The 23,346-nt window shown below is 38.7% G+C and overlaps 2 protein-coding genes across 5 annotated transcripts; both read left to right on the top strand.

Annotated features, from left to right (window-relative positions):
- Positions 1-72: 72 nt before the first annotated feature.
- Positions 73-10,389, top strand: CKAP2 (cytoskeleton associated protein 2). 2 transcript variants are annotated; one of them, XM_083855588.1, is made up of 9 exons: positions 73-134; positions 1,687-1,774; positions 2,548-2,623; positions 4,304-5,115; positions 6,125-6,290; positions 6,792-6,959; positions 7,516-7,588; positions 8,309-8,696; positions 9,547-10,389. In XM_083855588.1, the coding sequence occupies exons 1-9, from the start codon at positions 74-76 to the stop codon at positions 9,782-9,784; spliced, it is 2,070 nt and encodes a 689-aa protein (XP_083711714.1). In that variant the 5' UTR covers position 73; the 3' UTR covers positions 9,785-10,389. The 2 variants fall into 2 exon arrangements, with proteins under 2 accessions (XP_083711714.1, XP_083711713.1); XM_083855587.1 differs by having other exon boundaries at positions 2,545-2,623.
- A 168-nt stretch (positions 10,390-10,557) lies between these two features.
- LOC310905701 (serine/threonine-protein kinase Nek3-like) lies at positions 10,558-23,346 on the top strand. Of its 3 annotated transcripts, XM_083854305.1 has the most exons (16): positions 10,558-10,639; positions 11,848-12,064; positions 12,863-12,956; positions 13,191-13,288; positions 14,288-14,371; positions 14,995-15,062; positions 15,179-15,265; positions 16,283-16,337; positions 17,902-18,102; positions 18,444-18,513; positions 19,106-19,152; positions 20,052-20,151; positions 20,567-20,689; positions 21,724-21,858; positions 22,508-22,634; positions 23,200-23,346. In XM_083854305.1, the coding sequence occupies exons 2-16, from the start codon at positions 11,948-11,950 to the stop codon at positions 23,264-23,266; spliced, it is 1,473 nt and encodes a 490-aa protein (XP_083710431.1). In that variant the 5' UTR covers positions 10,558-10,639; positions 11,848-11,947; the 3' UTR covers positions 23,267-23,346. The 3 variants fall into 3 exon arrangements, with proteins under 3 accessions (XP_083710431.1, XP_083710432.1, XP_083710433.1); XM_083854306.1 differs by lacking the exon at positions 11,848-12,064 and having other exon boundaries at positions 10,569-10,639; XM_083854307.1 differs by lacking the exons at positions 11,848-12,064; positions 13,191-13,288 and having other exon boundaries at positions 10,621-10,639.

Below are 23,346 nucleotides of genomic sequence, written 5' to 3'. Positions count from 1 at the left end.
GGCCAGTTCAAGCCCCGCGGCCGGGCCAATCGGGGCGGCGCCGGGCCGTTCAAACGCTCCTTGCGCGGCGGACATGGCGGCGCGCGCGGCTCCGCAGCTCCCGGCCAGCCGCAGGTCCGAGCCGGCGTTCCGCGGTAAGGCCGGGACACGGGCCGGGGACACCGGGCGGGGACAGGGACACGGAACCACGGGTGCTGCAGGGTGCCGAGGGGCAGAGCCGCTCCCCACCGTGGGTCGCTTGCCCGCGCAGGGCTGAGCGTTAGCGGCCGCCGTTGCAGCCCCGCGCGGGGCCGGTGCCGGTGCCAGAGAGGAGCCGGTCGGGCCCACCGGAGCCAGAGGGGAGGGCAGGGTAGGCGCTCCAGGCCAGGTCGGAGGCCGGGCAGGTCTTGGTAGCAGCGCTCGCTGTCGTGGCCTTAGAGCCTGAGACCGTGCTTAGAGCGTACGAGACTTCACAGTCCTTTGGCAGGGCTGGGGCCGGCACGGACCCCACCCCACCCTGTCCCCGGCCCCAGGTAGGGCTCCTGGGCTGGAAGCCTTCCCTCGTGACAGGCGGGATGCCCTGACGCCAAGAGCATCCTCCTGAAAGCAGCAAGTGCGGCGCCGGCCTAGTAGACCTACGCTCCTGTGGTTATTTACTTTCTGGCCGATTCGGCTCCTGCGAGCTAAAGCGAGGGAGTCGCTCTGGTGGGGCTCTGCTGTTTGTGCGAGGGGCGGGCGGTGAGAGCCGGGTTTGAAGCAGAAGGTGCTGGGCAGCGGCTCTTGGCAGGGACACCGCTGCTGTACCAGCTGTGGTGGCTCCTCCAGCAGCAGGGGATGGGCACTGCCTTCTGTACGCTTTGTCCAGAGAAGGGCGAGGAGATGGGGAAGGGTCTGGAGCACAGGCCCTGTGGGGAGCGGCTGGGGGTGTTAGCCTGGAGAAGAGGATGGGGGGAGACCTTATCACTCTCTACAAGTCTCTGAAAAGAGGGTGGAGCCACGTAGGGACCGGCCTCTTCTCCCATGTGATGTGTGACAGGAGGATGCGGTCTCAAGCTGTGCCAGGGGAGGTTTAGGCTGGACATCAGGAGGGATTTCTTGACAGGAGTGATTCGGCGCGGGAATGGACTGCCCAGGCAGATGGTGCAGTCACCATCCCTGGAGGGACAGTGACAGCTGTTCTTAAGGCCTTTTCAGGACCACTTCATGCTGGTATTAACACTCCCAGTAGTCTTAACATTTGCACAGGTGTCTGAGTGACAGTGGAAGAGAAGCAAATGATTTTATAGATGGTCAGCTGGATTCGTGTGCATGGTGCTTTTCATTTGTGCTATACTTGCTACTGCCACAAGTGAAAAGTGTGCTTGCTGACCAACAGTAACTATGTGAAATACTGGACAGAAGATAACAGCAAGCCTGATTTCTTCATGTCACAAAACTGTGTTTCTTTTAGCTTAATATAGCCAACCCTCCATTTTGTGTAGCTGTGAAGTTACATTCGATCATTCCTTGAAGACTGCCTTTCTCAAGAAATGTGAGAATGTGTAAGGCATTGAGATGTGAAAACGAAAGATTTCTTGAACCATAGTGTCTATATTTTTTGTAATGTCTTAATGCTTTTCTAACTGCATTTCTTTCTTGATGAAGAAATTTTAGCATTTATACTTTAGCTGAAAACATAACAAGTCTGTCTTTCTTAAAATCTGCTAGAACAAAGACGACAGAAAGTTGAAGAATATCTATCAAGAAAGAAGACTCTTTCTGCTGTGCCCATTCAAGAAGACCAGAGGTCGATCAGGTAGCATTTCTGCTATGGCTTACATTTGCTTATTTTCATATTCACTAATGTTCCTTCATTTTCATCGCAGCTGGCTTCCTTAGGATCCTCTGATGCAAAGATACTGCTTGCTAAATAGAATGTTCATTTTCAGTCACATGCAGTACTGCCACATCTCTTGCATAACACATCACAAAGCACCTGAGGAACAGTTTGGATTTGTAACTTTTAACTGAGATGTTTTTCTTCTGAGTTGTCAATACATTTTCACAGTTGCTAGGAGACACTACTGGTCTTAGTGGTTTTGTAATTTTCTGGGTAGTCTGGTGCCAGGCAGAAGGTTTTGGAACCTGTTAGTGTGGCAGGGATTACATGTCCTTGTTCAGACTTGCCTCAGATGGTCTGGGATCTCATGATTGCAGTACCTGAGCTTCAGCTTCTTGTGCTACTCCCTCTTTCCCCTCAACTGCAGCATTTAGAAACTTGACCTTTTGTAGCAGATGCATCAGACCAGACAAATTGGTCCTCATTCTTAAACATGAGAAATTACACCATCAGTAAATTTCAATCTGTTAGACAGCTCTTTATGGTGTAAGAAGGGATGTTTTGCAGCCTGGGTTCTGATCAGTGGTTGCTTAACCATTTGTTCTTGCTACAGGAATAGTGCAAACAAAACAGAAATGCTTCAGTATGAGTACATTCTGCAGACTGCCAACTGAAACATGTGAGCATCCCCTAAAAATACATTCTTTTGTTGCATGATGTAAGATGTCTTTTTTTTTTTTTTTAAGCAGTAGCAGAACTAGGAGAGCAACTACCAGTAAACTGCAAGACAAGTTACAGCTCCCAACATCTCCCAAGCCAGAAATGGTAAGTTTTTGACTGATGCTTAAATACCGATGGCATTCTGTTTCTATGGCTACAGCATTCACTTAAATCTATGTTGTATGACTTTCAGAGCATGAGAAGTTTGCAGGTGCATAGTTGTGCTTTGTTAAAACTTTATTTAGTCACTGCTTATTATATGATTTTTGGAAAGCTGTCATTACAGTAGGAAATGGATCATATTAATATGAATCATATTAATGTTCAGTTTGTACCTAACAGGAGAGAAAGTTAAAGAGGATACCATTATTGCTGAAATAATGCTTAAATGTTCACAATATTTCTCAAGAATCTCAGAGGGGGTTTTGATACATTTTGAGTCTTTGGGGAAGTTATTTAAAATCTGAGTAAGGTCTTCTATCACAGTAAAAAAGTTTACTGTTACTTTAAAGAAAGCCAAACCATTAACAAAACAAACTGTTGAGTGTGTATGTTTTTTCAGTGATGTAGTGGCAAAACTAATGTAATCAGAAGTAGATGCCAATACCTAATCAGAGTTTAAGGGAATGTGTTCCCTGTATCATTTCATGTTACTTTCCTAGAAATAAAGTGCAAATGGTTGTGTTGCTTAGAAATAGCAAAATAAGAGATTCTTCACGAGACCTGTTCTCATGGAAAAGTGAGGAAAAAATAGACATAAGACCTGTGTTTATGCTAGACAGTTTATAGACTTAGGGTTTCAGAATATTTGAGATGTGGAGTTATTTGAGGAGAAAAGCAGAAATCTTAAAACTGAATTTTGAGGAGAAAAATTGCAAAAGTGAGAACAAGTGTTGTTTTAGAAATTTCCTGAAGGGACATATATTTTTCTGTATAAATGTCTTGTGTGATTTGAGTTGAGTTAAGCTATGTAGTTTCCTGAAAAAACAGCCCTCATGTTCAAACTCTAGTTATGCAGGCTTTGTCAAATCTAACTACTAAGCATCAATGACACACTAGGAAATTAGTTTTCTTTCAGGTCAAGGGCATCTTCCCTAAAGTCTGCTCCTGCAGATTTCCATGTGTTGTTCACATGGGTTTTTTCTGCCTTTGGATATTTCACTCTTCCAAAAGCTGCTGCTTGGACAATGCTGAATTAGTTGCTGTAGAGCAACTTGTTTGGAGGAAGAGACTAGATTCCATTTTTCATGAGGAGTTGTGCTGAGAACATATGGCTGAGAATTTCAGTGATTTAACTATTCTCAACTTGCAGCATCCTACATCTCAATAATAAGAAAAATTCTCTTCTGGTGACATCTCCTTGTGTCCTAATTACTACTTGCTACCTTGTGTTAGTAGACTATTCACACTAAGTGGAGGAATAGTGCTGCCATTAAGTGATGAGTTATGCAAACAGATACTGCTCTTCACTATATACAGCCTAAAGCAAGTTTCTACTTTATAGCTCTTCTAAGGAGGTAATTTGGGCAGTTTGAAGCCAGCAGTTGCTTTAGAAGTTTTATTTCTTACTTCCAAGGCAGAATTTTAACTTGGGTTGTTTTTAATGTGAATTCTGCAGTAATAGTTGACAAGTAATCAACTCAATATTTAGACATTACTTCTGTAGGCACCTTTAAACTGGCATTTACTGCTAAGCACTTTAGTCCTATAAATCCTCTTTGGAAACAAGTAACATGCAGCATGAATATACTTCTAACATTTCCATGAATTGGTTTTTGATTTCAGGAAAATAAAGAGAATGCTGATAAAATCAATCAATCAATTGTAAACTCAGAAACAAATGTTACTTTAAACTCTTCTGTAATCCCACTGACAAGTTACATATCGGAGACAAACTGTAATCTTGAAAATCAAGCTCCAAATAATAAACTCATTGATATAAAACCTCAGCATGTATCACTTAGCAAGGCCATCTTGGAATTAAAAAGAATTAAAGAGAGGCATTTGACAGCAGAAAAACAAGATGCAAGTATCATCGTACCAAAGAAACAAGCTCTTGGCAGATACCGTGGCAAAGTTATCCAATCCAAGATAAATTCTTTCTGGAAAGCAGTAAAAACAGAGGGAGAAAAGAGTTCTTTGCCAGACAAGAAGACTTTTCCTTCTGCCACCAAACAAGCAGCAAATTCTTTGTCTACGAAAAGCTGCCCAGTTTTGAAGACCGTCAAAGTCGCAAACAACCCTAAGTCTGTAAAATCAAATAGTGTCCCATCATTTCACAGCAAACTATCTGACAAAGCTGCTACTAACTCACAGTCTGGTCTGAAGAAACAGCTGACATTTGCTGTGGCACCAAAGAAAGTAACAGTCCCAAAAGTGGTTGGTGGCAGGGGACCACAGCCACTGAAGGCTGCTTCTGGCAATCCTGATCGCAAAGTGCGGGGTGTCAAGAAATGTGCAGATTTTAGTGAAGATGCAAGGCCAGAAGCTCCAACAAAATCAACTTCTCATACTCCTGGTACAAAATCTGGACAGAATTCTAAAATGGATGGCAACAGAAAATCTATTCTGCCGAAAGAGTCAGCAGAAGAAAGACGGTAACTAAATTACTGTTGTAGCCTACTCTTGGAAGTTTTTCAGGCCTTTTCCCCAAGAATATCTAGTTTGATCTATTTGTTGCTATATAGACTCTGAAAAACAGAGAACTAAGTGTTTGGACTTGATGCCCAAGAACAGCAGACTAAAACTTTAGGCTTAAACTGAGAAATCAGGATTCAATTGCAGGAGCTCTCCAGGCTTACAACTTTTTCCATGCAGTTAAAAAATAGATGTTGGTGGAGCTGGTTTTTTTTTTTTAGTCTAAGTTTTGTGACAGCCTTAAGGATGACAGATAATCCTGTAAATTAATTTCACCTGCATGTCACAATTTTTAAAAAAATGACTGAGGAAGGCTGTGTATAGGCAGGAGCATCTTTACAGACTGCAGGAGAGAACTTGTCAATGATGTTTTTCAGTTTGGTGAGTGCAGCATAGACAATGGGTGGGAATATGATTCACAGTCTAAAAGTTACTTAATATTCCTCATGTAGAGCTCCTTAAAGTAAGTCACATTTACTAAAAATTGATGGTCTAGGGGGTAGGGTTGAAATGAAACATTAAAACTGAATTACACTTCACATCAGTTTCAGATTTTATAAATTGTGTGATAGGGTTGTTTTGGGCTGTTCTCCATACTTTGTCTTAGGATATTAGTTTCTGGTTTTCTAGTTTGAAGTGGGATGGGGGGAAAAGATGACACAGATGAATAATTCAGAAGCATTTTTTACTTCCTTTTGAAAATAAGGGTCTGTAACATAAGTCTCTTGTTACAGCTGGAAGGGAAGTGATTAAAATATTTCAACCTTGTGGATACCTAAAGCAGACACTAATATGTGTAGTAGTGAATTTTCTATGCAGATCTAAAAGGCAGCTTTATTCCTCTTTGGATTAAAGGAAGAAGACTTAGACTATGTGGAAAGTGTATCTTGGCCTGACTTACCCTAATTAGTGTCAATGTAAAAAAAATAAAACATCTGTCACTTCAGCTAATAATATTCCTGACTGCAGAGCTCGCCTGGATGAATGGAGGGCATCTAGAGGAAAAGTGATGAGACGACCTCCTATACATGCACTCCTGGGACCCCAGTCTAAAGGTGAAGAACGAGAAGTCTCTGCTGCTGATACAGAAAAGGTCAACAAGACTCTGAGTGAATGCCTGCAGTTAACAGAACAGGTATTTGGACCCCACCTACTGAGTTCTGGTCATATAGGTCCTGACAATAAAATCCTCTGGGCACGTTAGACCCATGAGAGTGAAATACAAGAGATTAATTGTTCCCTCAGTTAAGCAATATCATAGCTTTTGCCAACAGCTGAAGAAATTAACCTTTGCTAACTCACTGAGCTACTAAGTATAGGCAATGATGCTAATAATAGTAATTGAGCTATATTGTAATGAGAGTAGCTAGAAGGAATTAACCTAATACAAGTTTGCATTTCCAGAAACTTGTCTGTACTTCTGAAAAAGTCTGTTTCAAGTAATTCTGAAAATGCCTGTACATGTTACTTACCCCTTCTACTTCCATTACTGTATAAATAATTCTAATTTTGAAGAATAGGTGAAGTAACAATTCTGCCAAAGGAAAAAACCCTTGCTTTCTGCTTCAAAAGCAGCAAACTGCAGCATTTCAATGTATCAAATGCATTTAAACCTCTACTTTGGCGTTGACTTTAGGGACATCAAGGTGATGAAGTACGTGCCATGTTGGAAGATCTGACACAGAGCATTCCTGGGGTTAAAAAGCTTGCAAAATATTGGATCTGCTGTATGCGTCTTGAACCTATGGACCATCTTGGAAAGCTTATTGCTGTCTATGAGGAGGCCATTTTGGCAGGAGCAATGGTAAGCAACTTTTCTTAAAATTTGACATTAACAATTAGAAAGGCATGAAAGTATGGCATGTAAAACACACCTGCTTCTGATTTTATTAAATACCTTTATTAGTAGGAGGAGAGGCACATGACCTACCATGACCATAAAATAATGGATTTGGTTTGCTTTGTAATCACTGTAGGTACTACTTTGAGGAAGAAAGGTTTAGGATCATCAAATTGCCATATGATGTTCTGCCTAGAAGGAATTGAGGACTGAGATTTCTAGTACCCCTAGAAACCCAAAATAGAACTTAATTTTACCCTTATTGATGCACTTCATTTCTGTGCTTTAATATCAGCAAGATTTCAGGGCATCAAATACATCTTTAGCACACCAAATACTGAAAATACAGGATTCACTCGTATTCTGACTTGGGTCTGAACAGCATTAAACAAAGGATTTGTAATATGAACATCATGTGGCCTACCTCACTTTCTCTGTAACTATTTTACCAATCAAATAAGCTGAGATGATAATTAATTTTGGAATTGTTTTTCTAAAACAGTACAACTTTTTTTTTCAGCCCAGAGAGGAATTGCGACACACGCTAATAGATAGAATCAAAAATACTGAAGGTCTTTTGAACTCTGACAATGGTAAGTCTGAGTACTCTGTTCTAGTTATGTTTGACTTGACAGGTAACACAAACTGTTTAAGCTATCTATGACAATATTAAATTTTAATTAATGGAAAATTTTCCATGATCATTTTATACTCAATTGTCTTTGCAAACAATCTTGGCTAAACAAATACTTTTCAATAGTGGGCATGTTAAAATGATTGGAGATGCTCTTGTATTCAAACTTATTTAAACTTTATCAAAGCTGTGTTGTCCAGCTATTTCAGCCTGATAATCAAAGAGTAAATAACAATACTCTTGTGAGCTAAAAATCAGTGCCTGTGAAACAAACTCCTTCACTACCAGAAGCCTGGTTTTGTTATTGGCATAGTGTCAATTAAAGGCTGTAGATATTCTAATGTTGGAAGTAAAGTAGCCATAAATATTTCCCTTTAATGTAACATAACCTGACAAATATCTGAACACAGAAACTGGCTGAAATACTTCTTGAGAGCTGCTGCACTTGAAAAGGAAGAGAACGACTTCTCAGGATGTGCACTTAGCCTGAGCTTTCAGGTTGCAGGTTCTCAAAGGTGGACAAAATTATAAGCCACATAAATTGTTGTGGCTCAGACTTCAAAGCATACTTAACTTTCATTCTCATCTAAAACTCTTAAGATTTCAGATATCTCTCTAAAAACATTCTCTTTAGTTGTAACTAATTGCAGGTGTACTTTTTTCAATGTTTCATTTTTAGGGGGAACTGCGATAGCTCATTTAAATGAGGTAATGGAAGCCAGCAAGGAACCAAATTCATCTGTAGAGGCAGTTCAGGAAACCCTTACAGATATCTGCCCTGATAATGACCAAAAAGAAGAGAGTGAAAATAAGAAGGCAGAGACAAGCAGCGAAGTTCTCAAAAAAGAAGAAATTGATTTAGACTTAAAACCAAGAGGAGAGATCTTGCCAAAAAAGAATAAAAAGCACAAGGCTAAAGAACGGGCAAAAAAGAAAGGAAAATGTGAAAAAGAAAAGAATGAGGATGCAATAAAAAATACAGCCCAAGCAATTAATTCTCCTGAGAAGGAGAATGACACATCTTATTCAATGAGATATAACCCTCCTACCACACCATATTCAGAAAGGTAAGATTAATTCAGGTAACCATGGAGAGTCTCTGGTGTCTGGAGTAAGTTTTTGTGCCCTGCTAAAACAGAGAGGCATTATATTTATGAATATAAAAATTTCTCAAGAACCACATTTTTAGGATTGCTTCCTCTCCCCTCAGAAAGAAGTATTTTTAAGTAAGCTTCGCTATTTACTCAAACTGTTTTACTCTTTGAATAGCTCACTACAGAGTAACCAGACTTCCGTGGCAGAGACCTAAATTCCAGATTTAGGATTCTCTTCCACCGACAACATGGCAGTAGCAGTTCTACACTGAGCTAGGTAAAGAGAAAGATGTCTCTATCCCCTCCCATTTTCAAATGTAGATCAGGTTGTACATAATATAACACAGAATTAGTGAACAAGATGTAACTGGCCTAACAAAGATAATTTTAATTGTATCTTGAGGCAAAAACCAGGGTGGTAACCTCAGAACAAACCAACTAATACTTAAATTTTTTTTTGCCGTAAGTTTTCTTCTAAGACGTAGACTTAGGAAAGTTAGGCTCAGCTTTGGTATCTGATGGAGTTGGAGTCCTGGCAGCTGTCCACTGTCCCTTGCAGCAGGAAGAAAAGTTTCCCCTGGAGAAATCAGAAAGATTCTTTCTTTGGGAACTTTTCAGGAGGTTTTCTGGGATGAAATATTTTGCCCAAGAAAAGTTTTACATCTGGTTTTAACTGAAGGAATGGGAAGGGACCTGTTTCTTTCCTTTGCCTATGGGAATGGGAAAGAGTTGAACAGGAATCATGACTTGCTGGTTGCTGCAGAAGTAACTTGTATGATGAAGTGCCTATGTTTAGTGGGTTTTGTTTGTTTCTTTTCCTAAGTGTGAAGATGCATCCTGAGGCAAATGACTGCAGTGCTAAAGATCTGAAAATTATGACTCCTTTGCGATATTCTCAACGCATTCGGGAGAAGATGTGCAAGCTGCCTGATGCTATAAAAGAGCAAGATCCATGTGTCTCTTCACTTGAGCAGCTGGGAGACTTGGAATCAAAAGCCACTGTGTTGATCCACAAACAGAGCAATGCCCTCCTAGAAACAAGTGCTGAAATAGAAGAGTAAAAGTAGTGCTACTGCTACAGGGAGGGTTAAAAGATTTGATACTTTTTAGGGAGAGTTGAAAGGTACTTGTTTTATGCAGCTTTGAGAAAGGTGCTGTCTAAAATTTTGGTGGACTGCCTGAGTCACTAAATAAACTTTTAAAGTTTTACCTTTTCAAAATGGTAACAAAATCTGTCCTGGTTTAAGTACTAGACTAAGCACTGTTGTCTTTATGTTGACTATATATGACAAGGTATAATGCTTCATGTTAGTAGTTGATAGTAGTATATTGCTAATGCTGACTGTTTTCTTGTTGCAATTCCTATGGATTCCTTAGAAACACATAGTCTTTTAGTTTAAGAAAATGAAGTAATGTAAGTATTCCAGTAATGCAAGATTTAGCTTTGAAAACTGAAGCCAGCTAATAAGGTTATGTGCTGAATTTAAACTGCTGTATCTAGTTTTAAGTCTGCTTCAACAAAACAGTTTAATCTCTTTATGTACTGAGATTTGTTCATTATCAAGTAACCCTAGATGAGGTCTGATACACTACTTACTCTGTGACAGTTTTTATGTTGGTTTGTATTAGTCTGTACTATGATATACTCATTAAACTCATCAATTTAGTTGTGTTTGTTTTTATTTAAAGGCTAAAGCTGTTTAGTCCGTTGTTGAAGGGAGGGAGCTGTCACAGCAGAACACTGCTGTATTCCCCGCGTTTCCGTGTGCGGGCGCAGGGCGGGCCCTCCATAGGGCCGGGCCGGGGGGCGGGCGGTGCCCCGGGCTCGGCGCCTGCGCCCTCCGCCCCCGTCCTGCCCCGGCCGGGCGGTGCTTTGTGCCAGGGCCTTGGAGCGGGTCCAGGCCCGGCCCGCTCAGGTGAGTCCCCGGCGGGGCTTGGGGGCCTTGGGGCGGGCTGGGGCTGCTCCTCTGCAGCCTAAAGGAGCCGGAGGAAGCAAAGAGCTCATCAACCCCTTAGAAGGCCGTGTGTGTGCGCAGAGGATGTTTGAATTGTGGATAACCAGCTTAAAAGCACCAAGGTCTTGAAAAAAGGTGCTGGATGAGAGATCCCTCAGGAGATGTGTTTTCATAGTAGGCAGTGGGATCGTGTGTGAGTGGCAGCAGCTGTTGGAGCTCTCAGGGCTGGGGACTACTCAGTATTGGTGGAGAGGACACAATATCACAATCTCTGCAGGCTGGACATCAGGAAGATTTTCTTCACAGAAGTGATTAGACTTTGGTATGGGCTGCCCAGGAGGTGGGAGAGTCCCATCCCTGGAGGAGTTTAACTGGATGTGGCACTCACTCAGTGCCCTGGTGTAGTTGACATGGTGTTGGGCCATAGGCTGGGCTTAATGATCTCAGAGGTCTTTTCCAGCCTTATTCATTCTGTGATGCTGTGATACAGTCTGAATGTAGTGATAGGACAACTGGGAACACTTCAAACGTACACAGGGGAAGATTTACACTTTAGACATTAGGAAGCACTTACTTACTGACAGGATTATTGAACATTGGAACAGAATTCTTAGAGAGGTGGTCAATGTCCTAAACCTGTTAGTTTTCAAGGAACATTATCATGATGGCATTGTCACACTGATTTAACTTTTGGTCAGCCCTGCAGTGGTCAGGCAGTTGCACTTGGTGACCATTGTAGGTCCCTTGCAACTAAAATATTACATTCTATATCTTCCACTTCTTGCAGTCTTTGCACAGTAACTTTTACCGGTTTGATCCTGCTTATGCTGTTTTAGGTCAGAATTGTCACTGGAAGCTTTAAGCTTCTTGTTTCTATTGTTATGCCTGTGAGTTTTCTTTGGTGTTGTAAAACCACTTTCAGGAGTGCAGGTAACAAAAAGAAAATTCAAGGTTGTAAGTCTATAGCTGACAATTTTGAAGATATTTAGCATTTTAAATTTAAAAAATGCAGAAATAGCACTATAATGTTTCAAGTTGTACTTCCAGGAGGTCTCACCTTCAAAAAAATCAAGATAGCAGTGCGGGGAAGTGTGTCATGGTAATGCTGGACGGTTAGGTACCCACATTTATCACCTCTTCTTATTTTGTTTGGGTCTTTTCTCATGCAGGTTATATTAAGAGAAAATTTTAAAAAGCATTGAGGTTATGACAAAATCTAGAAGATAATCCTGTGAATGAAGAATAGTGTTGGAACTGGATATATAAAGAATGGAAGGATACAACGTGTTGAAGGTACTAGGAGAGGGATCCTTTGGCAGGGCTATCCTAGTTCATCATAGAATCAGTGACCAGAAGTATGTAATGAAGGAAATAAGACTTCCAATGGTAAGTATGACACAAACATCACCTCGCCCACCACTTAAAAAAATAAAATTAAAAAAATCTTTATTCTGGGTGTATTTCTGAAATGCTGAACACTTTTGATGAGTGTTTTGTGTATTATACAGGTGTGTGGTATGGCTACTGTATAAGTACATCTGGAGCTGATGTTAGTATTAGGTGAAGTGCACATGGTTAGATTTTGGGAAGTGTAGCAGGTATGCAGATGCTTAGAATGAAATCCCTGTTCCCCTTGATGCCCTTGGCTCGATTGCCATTGATTTCACTAAACTGAAAACTTCATCTTCAATGTCTAATGAGGAAATTAGTGTTGTATTACTGCTGGTAGTCAGATGTTTGGGTTACATTCTCTGCACTCAGCTAGGCTAAAAGTCACAAAATGGGAGGCACTGGCTTTCTGTGGCCAAAGCTCAGCTAAGACCTGGACACTTGGCTTTGTATTGAGTTCATGCAGACTCAGCTGTTTCAAAGTCAGTGTGTGCTGCTTTGTTATATAGTTCTGCACTTTTAAAATAGAAAAAGTCATGAATTGAAATACAAAAAGATTCTCTCAAATTAATAAAAAAACCCAGCAAAATACCAAATGCCCCAAAACCCCAAAGAAGTCTTCAGCTAGTAATAAATCATAGATTAAAAAGATGGGGCTTTTAAAGTTTCTAAATGACTTAAAATAACTGAAGAACAATGCTTAAAATATTTTTTCTTTGGAAAGTGAGACACTTCATGTGTATACATGAAAATTTGGTAGTGTGAAATTTATAGTAAGTGTATTTATATTTTCAGTCTTCATCTGGTGTAGAGAATTCTAGGAAGGAGGCTGTTCTTTTGGCTAAAATGAAACATCCAAATATTGTTGCCTTTAAAGAATCATTTGAAGGTAAGTATAAAATTTTAAATTCCTTTATTTGTTTGAAGCTACATACTCCTCAGGGACTGAGATTACTTTCTTTTTTTTTGTTTATGCTACTTATAAACAAAATACATGTTTATCGTAAGATAACACATAGCATGTAGTTGGAGCTTTCTAGTAAAAAGTACTACATATAGTAAAAAATCAAGACATATCTTGCTAATGAAAATACTAATTATTCTTAAATTACCAAAAATTTAGCTGATGGGCATCTGTATATAGTGATGGAATATTGTGATGATGGAGATCTAATGCAAAAGATTAAACACCAAGGAGGAAATTTGTTCCCTGAAGACACGGTAAGAAAAGACATTGTTTTGAACCAAGGGGGCAGGGAATCCTTTTCCATGTAAGCTGAAGCATGCTGCATAAACCAAATTAGAGCTATCCAAACAGCTTGATGAAACAAAGTAACTTATAGATAGAATTGAAGCATTACTTCTTTTATAGTTTCCAGTAGATCAAGACAAGAATTGGACTGAAAGGAATAAAAAAAGAAATTGCTACTTGTATCTGAAAATAGTTCAGGTAGTGAAAACCAGTCAGGTTTGTGTGCAATTGAGTAGGAATTTTACACAACCTTCAGGCAGAATTTAAAGCATAGTAAGAGTACTGCAAATGAAAAGTGAACAAACTACTCTGGTAAGATAAATAAAGCTAACCACGAGAATAAATGCCTGGTTTTTTATGTACCAATTAAATGTTTAAACCATTCAGTATGCGCTAAATCCTTTTACCAGAGAAGCTATAAAATTATTTAGGAGAAGGTTCAAATGGACATTGTAGTGAATAGAAGCTATTTCCTGCTGCAGTTAGGAGCCTTTGGTTAAATGAAAGGACCAGAAACCTGAACTAATTAAATATTTAGATTTTCTGCACCTTTAAGAGCTTTCTTTTATACTTAGAAAGGAATGCATTTTCTTTTAGAAACAGTATGTTATTTCCACATGAATTTTGGCTTTGTTTGTTACTTGCTAATTTACTGTTTAACTTTAGTTAACTTGTTTATAAAATGGCCATCCGCTAAAGTGCCAGGTAGCAATTCCCCAGCTTCATTATTGCTTTGTATTATTAGAGCTTTTTGGGCACAGGTAATAAACATTCCTTCTGCCATGTTAAAATATAGTCTGTCTTGAAGAACTCAGTCTTTCATGCTGGTTGGAGGCTGTTATGCTGGAGTTTTAACTCCCAAATGTTCTGAATACTTTTGCTCTCCTATTTTTTTTCTTAAATCTATTAGTAAAATATTAATTATATTGAGCATTGAGCTGTCATAACTCTCGGCTGCTCTTTTTCAGATCCTTCAGTGGTTTGTGCAGATGTGCCTGGCTGTGAAGCACATTCATGATAAACGTGTGCTGCACAGGGATATAAAATCCAAGGTGAACAGAGCAAGTTTTGTTGCCATTAATAAACTCTCCTGCATGCAAAAGTTAAACCCCCTTTTTCATAATTTCCCGTGACTGCTAAGTTCTGTGGTTTTTATTTAGCTTAAGAACATCATGTAATTGAAATTGTTGAGTGCATGAGATGATGTCACACTGTGGGTGTAAACATCATCTAAGTATAGCTGTATCCTTCATATCCACACTGCCTATAGCACCACTTGTTTATGACAGACTGCATATAATTTAAAAGAATTACAGAAGTATAAAAAAAGTGTATGGATTATGCAGTTATCCCTCACAATTTTTTCTTTTTCACTCTTCCCTGTCAGAAAGAGGGAAACTCAGAAGAAAGTGGGCCCTTGGTTTGAGTATAGCATAGAGATTAAGGCAATTCTAAATTCTTATCCTTCCTCTGTTACTGATGCTGGGGCTTTCAGCCCATAAAGCCTTTTTGTTTCAATTTTTTTTTTAGTAGAAGTATTAGGAGAGGCAAATGAAAGGAAACACAAAGATAAAATGTCAGAAGTGGTTATTGCTCTGTTTTCTGTATATCCAAACTGCAGAAATGATTTGTAGAAGAACATTTAAGTATGTTAATCTTTGCTCTTGAAATGCAGAATGTTTTCCTCACTCGAAGTGGAAAAATCAAATTGGGAGATTTTGGATCTGCACGCCTTCTTGCACAGTATGTGGACATCCCAACTGATCTCAGTGGTGTCAAGTTTTATTTTACCATCAAACAGTACAGAGTTCATAAACTATTAGTTTTCACCTGGCATTTCTTCTTTGTCTTTTCCTTAGTCCGATGTCATACGCTTGCACCTATGTGGGAACTCCTTATTACGTACCTCCAGAAATATGGGAAAGCCAGCCATACAACAACAAAAGGTACTCATGTTTTCAGTGGTCACAAATAATGCCTGACTGATGGATGGGTTTTTTATTGCTGTCTCAGTCTTTCTGGCTTATCCATATCTGTTTCGGAGAAGATACTGAGCTGAAGAATATTTACAAAGATGTAATTACTTTTTGTTTTAAGGTGATAGTGCATAAATTCCTCTTCACTTAGGTAGCTGAGAGCACAGTATCTGTAGTCCTAGAAGTCTGAAAACCAGTGTGCAGACCTCTGTTTGTTTGGGAGAGTAAATGCACACATACAGACATACATACTAAGTGTGTAGATGTGCACAAACACAGGTATGTGTTTGCATCTTTTTGCTGGTCTTTTTTTTTTTTTTTTTTTTTTTTTTTTTTTTTTTTTTTTTTGAGGGGGAGTGATTGTTTGGGTGATGGTTGATAGATTGTTTTTTAAGGTCTTCATGCCAGTCTTGATAACGTGGGTATAATGTCTGGTCCTTATACAAAAACTGTGATTGGTTTTCCAGGAGAGGTAAGAAACCTTCTATAGTTCAAGTTGTTTCCTGCTCTTCTTGCAATAAAGGCTTCAGTTGCTTCTTGTGCAAATGGCAGTACTCACTTTTGGTGGAAAATGATGGGATTTTTTTCTCAGTAGGAGAATTCTTTTTGGGAGGGCCAGAATTCCAGCTTTCAGAATAAGGATTTTGTGGCTGCCATTTGATGTTAAGGACCATAGAATACAAAGGCTTTCAAATGCAGAAGGATAAATATTGTTGTAGCAAATTACTTAAGAGACATCCTAGAAATAAAATGCCAGCTACAACTGTATGACAGTCATCTTTTTTTACATCAGGGTAGGATAAAATAAGCAAGAACATTTCCACAGGAGAGGTTAGACACATAATTGTATTGTCTTTTATGGTTACTTACATTTATTTTTAGCTTATTCAGCTCAGTTATGTACACAGATTAAATCTCACATTTTTAAACAAGATACTAAATTGTAATTTCTGGCTCAAAATTTTTCATCTCTCTCTATATCTACAGTGATATATGGTCTCTGGGGTGTATTCTGTATGAGCTGTGCACTCTAAAACACCCGGTAAGTACAGCTTTATGGCTCTCAGAAAAGTTCTGGAATTCCTTGAAACTTAATTAGCAGTTAGCTGTATTGTAGAGTTGACTGAAGTGCTTGCTGCTGCTTCCAAAAGAGGGGAGTATTGCTCCACCCTTCCCATGCCTCCTCCACTATATGCTTCTGTTTCAGCCATTCTTGGGACCTGCTGGACCCTTCTCTAGAAGACTCTATTTTCAAATTTGTTAGAAAGCAATTGTTTTTTAATTGGTTAATTTCCTCAGTATCAATGAGGTGATCTGGGTGTATTGAGTCCAGCAGCTGCCAGGCTGGTTGCAGATACCTGCAGCTGCAAGAGCATTGCATTTAATAGGATCAAGATAACCCCAGGACATAAGTGACAAAAACACTCAAAATCTTTGCTAATGAAAATAAATTGTGTGCAAGTACAGCAAAATGTAATAAGCAATAAGCATTTTTGTAGCCTGCATCACTGGTACACCTTTGCTTATTCTTCAAGTCAAACAAGTCACTGTCCAAGCACCATTCTCCTGTTGGAACAGTGGGGACCTTGATGAATGATTCTGTCCTTCTGTCATTCTGGGACACTGTCTTTTACAGTGTTGTTGTATGTTTCTTATGTGTTAACATCCTTTGGCTTCTCTATACAGACACATAGGTAAAATGAGAACCCTTATCAGGACATGTTTGTTTTGTAGAAAAATGAGATCCTAATTGAGTGTCATTTTGTCTTAGTTTTTTATAAGCAGCAGTTTCCTTCCATTGAGCTAATACTGTATCTTGAAATCAGAATATTCTGAGTTGGAAAGGATCCACAAGGATCATCAAAGTCCCAGCTCCTGACCCTGCAAAGGACAGAGTCAAGAATGACACATATGCCTGAGAGCATTGTTCACATCCTGTGTATCAACAAAAGGTTCTCCACTGCTCCAGGTGGTAGCTGTGCAAGAGTGTAGAAGCTTATACTGATGTGACTGAGTGATAAGGGAGCCTGTGCACAGGGATGTGTCTTCCTAAGTAGGTCTGTGGCAAATACTTGGCAGTGTCATAGCTATTGAGGCAGAGCTCAGAGCTGAGATTCCAAGGAGGGGAGTATTCTTCCCTTACTGACAGTGTTGAAAAGTTATATGTCTGGTTTGATGTAATGTATGTTCTTGTATCATCTATCAGAGGTGATACAGAAAGATGATGCTTCATGGGTGCTTGGCACCCTGCAGACAAACCGGTGGGGTATAATCCAAAGAAACTTCCTGCCTGGGAGCTAAAAGTTCTCAGGCATTAGATTTGCAAGAGGATTTTGTGCTTTTACAGGTTACTTTTGATGATTTTTTTTTTTAATCAATGTCTGCATATTTCCCAGCTTACTGTTTTTACTTTTGCAGTTTGAATCGAATCTCAAGTATGTGGATTGATAAATTTGATTTCTATAAAAATTAAATTTGAGCAATCATAAATTTATAGGAGTAACTCCTATCTGCTTTTCACCTGTAGAAGTTATCTTAAATCATGTCAGATACTTTTTACCTTATGCTTCAACTCTGTCTTTAATATTTATTTATTTTTAATGCAGTTTCAAGCCAATAGCTGGAAACATCTCATCCTTAAGATATGCAACGGGTCCTACGATCCACTTCCATCTCACTATTCCTATGAACTTCGTTACTTAATAAAACAGATGTTTAAGAGAAACCCCCAGAATCGTCCATCGGCCAGTACTATTCTTGCAAGAGGTTGCTTAACCAAACTTGTGAAAAATTGTTTGCCTTCTGAGGTATGGTATATTCTTTGTCTCTAGATTTAAGCAATACTATTTACATTTTAAGTACTAAATCCTTTTCATTTGTAATTTGTTAGTGTATAACTGTAAAATGTAGTGTTGTGTAGGTCCCACTCTAAAGGCCATACAGTTGTAGACTTTCCAGAACATTTGAGTTTTAAAAGCATTTCTTTTGAAAATTGAAGTTGGATATTGAGCTGATGCTGATAAAATTAGATATTGTTACCTGGCACAGTGCACTTGTATAGTGAGTCTATTTTTAACAAATAATATATGCAATAATTTGAACAAGTTTAAAATGATACAGTACTTCCATCTTTTCATACACATTTCAGATGGCAAATGAGTTTGAGCAGGTATTAAAGGAAACTAAGAAACATGAAGGCAATGCAGCAAGACAAAAGGGTAAGTCAGTAACATTTTTATTGATCTAAAGAATGACAAAATGAGTAGGAAATAAAAGATGTTAAATACAGCTATGAAACATAAGCATTTTATGTCCAAATCTACTTTTAATTGTTTCAAAATCTAATATTGTTGAACTTACATGGAAAAATGCTTGAAGAGTGTAAATCATATTCCGACATAAGTAGAGTGCAAAGCTGCAAGATACGTAAGTCTTAGGACTTGTGCTAGAAATAAGCTTTTCAGTTTTAGAATCAGCCAAACTTTTAACAGTGGCATGTATTTTAAATACGACAGTTTTTTTTTCTCAGAATATGGTGAAGCAAGATATGGTCATTATTTAATTTTTAGAGAGAAAATGTTGGACTATTTTCTTCTCCATAAATTTAGTTACACCACAATTAGTGCCCATTTGGAACGGGATAGTATCAGGACTCTTGAGAATGAGTTCTGTTGTAAGAAGTGTGAAGAAGCTGTCACATAATTGTCAGTGCTTGGTTCAGTGGCATTGCTGTCTTGCCTAAAGTGGAATACTACTTTACAAATGTTTGCTAAAGGTGTTAACTCTTGGATCTGTTTGTTGATGTGTCAGGTAGTGTCATGGCTGGTGGAAGTTCAAACAATAAGACCAAAAATAGAGTAAGTATTCAAATATAAATATAACGTTTGTATTTTAGTAATTTAGAATGTTCTGTATTATAGAAAAGTTCTGTATTATAGAAAATTATTCCTGTGCTAAACTGTAAATCATCCTATTAGTGTTCAAATTTTCCTGTGTGTTTCCCACCACACTTTTTGATTCTTTTCATGTTTAGTTTAGTTCCAAAGCGGGTTTTCTTACAACCCTGTCAAAATAAAACCCAAACAAAAAAACTTATCTTGTCTAATTTTTTTTTGTTTGTTTGTTTTGATACTGAAAAGATTATCCATTTTCTTTGCTTTTGGGACACATTTAGGACTGTCTGCTGTGGAAACAGTCTAGTCTGGACATAGTTCTCACCAGGTTTTAGGGCCCATATGAGATTTCAGGAGAGCAGAATTAAGGTGGCCAAGTTGTCCCCTATGGGTACATTACCATAGCTTAACTCAGCCATATTCAGTATGTTTTTAAAAAGCATGTTGCCCTGGGGCCTTTTTATTTTTTTTTCTTTCTTTCTTTCTTTTCATAGACCTGTCAGTCTGAGAACTTTAATATTTTGGTGCATCTTGTTTTCCCTGGGAATAATTTATATTGCTTGTGTTCTTAAATGTAAAAAAACCCCAAACAACAAATTACATCAAATAACTACATATGTGCTTAGCTTCAGAAACTGAGGTTGTCTGTCATGGGCACACAGTGGGAAATGCAGTGCAATAATAGGTAGTGTGCAATTGCAGTTGGCTTCACAATGTTAGTGGTTTAGTTTTCACATCTTCAAATCTTTAGGCCAGGTATTTTATAGCAAAACTGAAATAATTAATGCCATGTTAATATGACTGCTTTGTCTTTCTTGACGACAAGGATAATAATTAATAAAGTCTTTACTCTCTTAAAAAAGCAAAGGGAAGATGAAAGTAGCAAGCATAGCCACTTAGAAAGGAAAAATGCTGAGGGTTTGAGTGAAGGCACAAGGGAACAAAGGAAATCTTATCAAGAAGGTGAGTTTTACAGTTTTAAGGCTGATGCACTTCCTTCTGTGTACTGGTATCTACATGTCAGTGATACAGTAATTTAAATAGGTGGCTCAAACTAGTCTCAGGTAACTCAACTGTACCACTATCAGTTACTTCTGCAAGTACATTAATCCATACTGCTCATCTGAGATTGGGAAAAAAAATTCTCAAGGTAATAAAAAAAAGACTGTTTGAAAACATTTGGAATAGAGTAAACGTATGGGAAACACTTTCCACTTCATATTTGCACCCATAGAATCAAACATCACTGCTAGTTAAATGATTCTTAGTACTACTGTGCCTGTACAGAGCAGTCTGGACGTGGAATCAAGTTAGATGCTAGTTATCGTGGGGGTTTTTTTTGTTACAATTCCAATATCAGCTTCTGCTGTCCTCCTAGGAAGTACTGATCTGTCACACGGCCACAGGAGGCAATGGGAAAAGAGGATGTCCAATACTGTGCTGGATGTCCTGGAAAATGCATCCTTGCTTTCTTCTAGTTTTACACGTGAAGAGACTGAAAGTAAGGTTTAATTAAATGTGCTTTTAATTCCAGTAGTGTCTGTCATTCTTTACAGATTTTAAAAGAGAAAACTTTACATGGCATGTTTAAAATTATGTTAAAATAATTTAAAAATATTTCATTAATGAACACTCAAAAAGGTCACTGTTGAAGAGAATTTTTTTTCCGTTTTTGTGTGACAGGAGGATTGCAAAGAGTGATGAAACTGACAGATAACATTACTTAGCAACTGTAAAAAATTATAATCATCACTAAGAAATTTTCCTACAATCCTCGTTTAATACACCATTTGTGGAGGTAGCAGTGAGCAATTCATTTGGTGGAGAATGCAACCACCTGTCTTTCAAGGGCAGCATAGTATTGGGAGCATAAAATATCTACACCTCTGCTTTTGTTTTGATTTAACATACAGGTGACCGTGACAAGGATTATCAATGATGTACCTCAGATGTGAGGCAGAGACTTTTCTTTCTTTTGATTGAAAGCTTTTGATTAAAGCACTTAACATGAGGTTTCTTCTGGGAAAGGTTTCAATTTTAAAATGTCCTACACTGATGCAATTGTTAAAATTATTTAATGTGATTCTGGATATGTGTTCTAGGTAAATGTGAATAAATGCTGTGGAAATAATCAAGATATGAGTAGTCAGAAAATTCCCAAGCTGTGATAGAATGTTATATGATACTTATGCACAGGGCAAGGGAAGTGGACAGAGGAATGCGTGTGTTTAGCTGTTCTGCTATTAAAAGGCACAGAAAAAGCCTCAGGCTTCATTTTGTGAGACTTGCAGAGCCACCACATGAGTTTGCAGAGACTGCCTCCTCACACACCTCAGCCAGTTCCTGCAGGTTCCCTGGCCACAGGAGGTTCTGCTGTTTCCTCAGGTTGTTGGGAGGACAGTGGTGTGACGGAGGGAGTTGTCTAGACTCTTTTCTTTCTGTTTCTCATTTCTCTCTTGAATGTGATCTTGAATGTCATCCACACTGCTAATGCAATTTTATGTAAATAGCATTTATGGGTGATTTTATACTCAGGTGGTGGTGTTATAAACTACAGTGAAAATGGGCCACGGAAGCAGTGGAACAAAGAGCCCCCTCAGACGCTGCTGGACATGCTCAGCAATGCAGATGTCAGCTTAGCATTTAAAACATACACAATTTATAAACCAGGTAAATCCCCATTTTCTGGGCAAACATTTTTGCAAACAGGTTTATTAAGAAAAGCTTTATCTTTTTATTTTTTCATACAAAGATCTGTGTATACAGATCTTTCACTTGAGTTCATGTCACAACAGGCAACTTTTTGGGGTTTTTTAAGTTTACCAAATGAAATGCAGACTTATGAATTCCAAACTTGGCTTTTTTGAGTGGTTGTACATCTCCATGACAGCTCTTCACTTGCAGCTCAGCAGCTGAATGAGGTTGTGACAGAACACACATGCCTGCTACATTCTCCCTCCCACCGAGCTGTGTGGGGTGTGTGTTAGGGAGATGCAGGAAATGCACTGTAGCTCCATCAGGTAAATCCCCCCTCACTAAAACAGTGGTGCCCTGCTTTGAGGGCAGGATGGTCAGATGGCACAGCTGAAGACAGCTGTACTCTACAGATGTTCACAGCCACAGTCACAAATACTTGTTCTGCACTTCAGTTGCCTTACTAGGTTATCTTCCCATCTAAAATAGGTAACAACTTATCCTGGAATCTTCTACGAACTGGGGATGAATTAGACTATTTTGTATTTATATTCTTAATAGTTTTACTTTAAAAAATTAAAATATTTTGATGTATATAAAATTTTTCATTTTTGTATTTTCGAAGCTTCTGAGAACATATTAAAAGGCCCACTTTCTGATGAAAGCAAAGCATCTGATGAAGTAGATGGTGAACATGAAGCTGTTGTCATAGATTCTGAGAGACTTGAACCTAGATCTGATGAAGATGACACGTATGTCCAAATGATGTCCTTGCATTTATGTTTTCTTTGGTTCCTCAATGAGATTTTTCCATAACAACATTCCCCTGAAAAAGAAAATAGTATTTTCCTCAGCATGTAAATCCATCCCTCTCTTATATAATGAAATTGACATTTAGTAGCATTTGATACCTTAAAACTTATGAACAAAATTGCTGTGATTTTTGGACGTGCATATATTTTGGGGGTGGTTCTCAGATTCTCAGTTTGTGTCACTGTTTATTTTTGTGGGATCTAGAGATGACTACATAGGCCTATATTGCTGCAGTTAAGCTGCAGACTGTCAATTATCAACATATATGCAGTCTCTTAATATATTAATGTCTTTGCTTTTGATGAAACTTACTTTTGTAAATTCCATAGAGAAGATCTGTTGGTTCTTTAATCACAGTGGGGCAGGAAGTAAGACTCTTGTGCTGATATTTTTAACATAATTTATCCTAATTACAGAGTAATTTCCTTGGGGAAAAAAGCAATTAAAGATTTATAAAGTTGTATTTTGCTTTTCAAAATAACCTTTTTTGAAATCTAATTTTAGGGACTTTGAGGAAGATGACCTAGACTGGGTGTCAGAACTGAAAATGGCATTGAAACAGAGCGGCTGAAAATCTGAATTTACTTGTGATGAGTGCAGTTGGGTGTGCTGGATCCAAGCTGTTGTTAATAATTGGTTATTCATTAAATA

The sequence above is a fragment of the Zosterops lateralis genome, assembly GCF_965231275.1.
Source record: "Zosterops lateralis genome assembly, chromosome: 2".
Lineage (NCBI taxonomy): Eukaryota > Metazoa > Chordata > Aves > Passeriformes > Zosteropidae > Zosterops > Zosterops lateralis.
The sequence above is the reverse complement of the archived record's forward strand: the minus strand, read 5'-3'. Positions and strand labels throughout refer to the sequence as shown.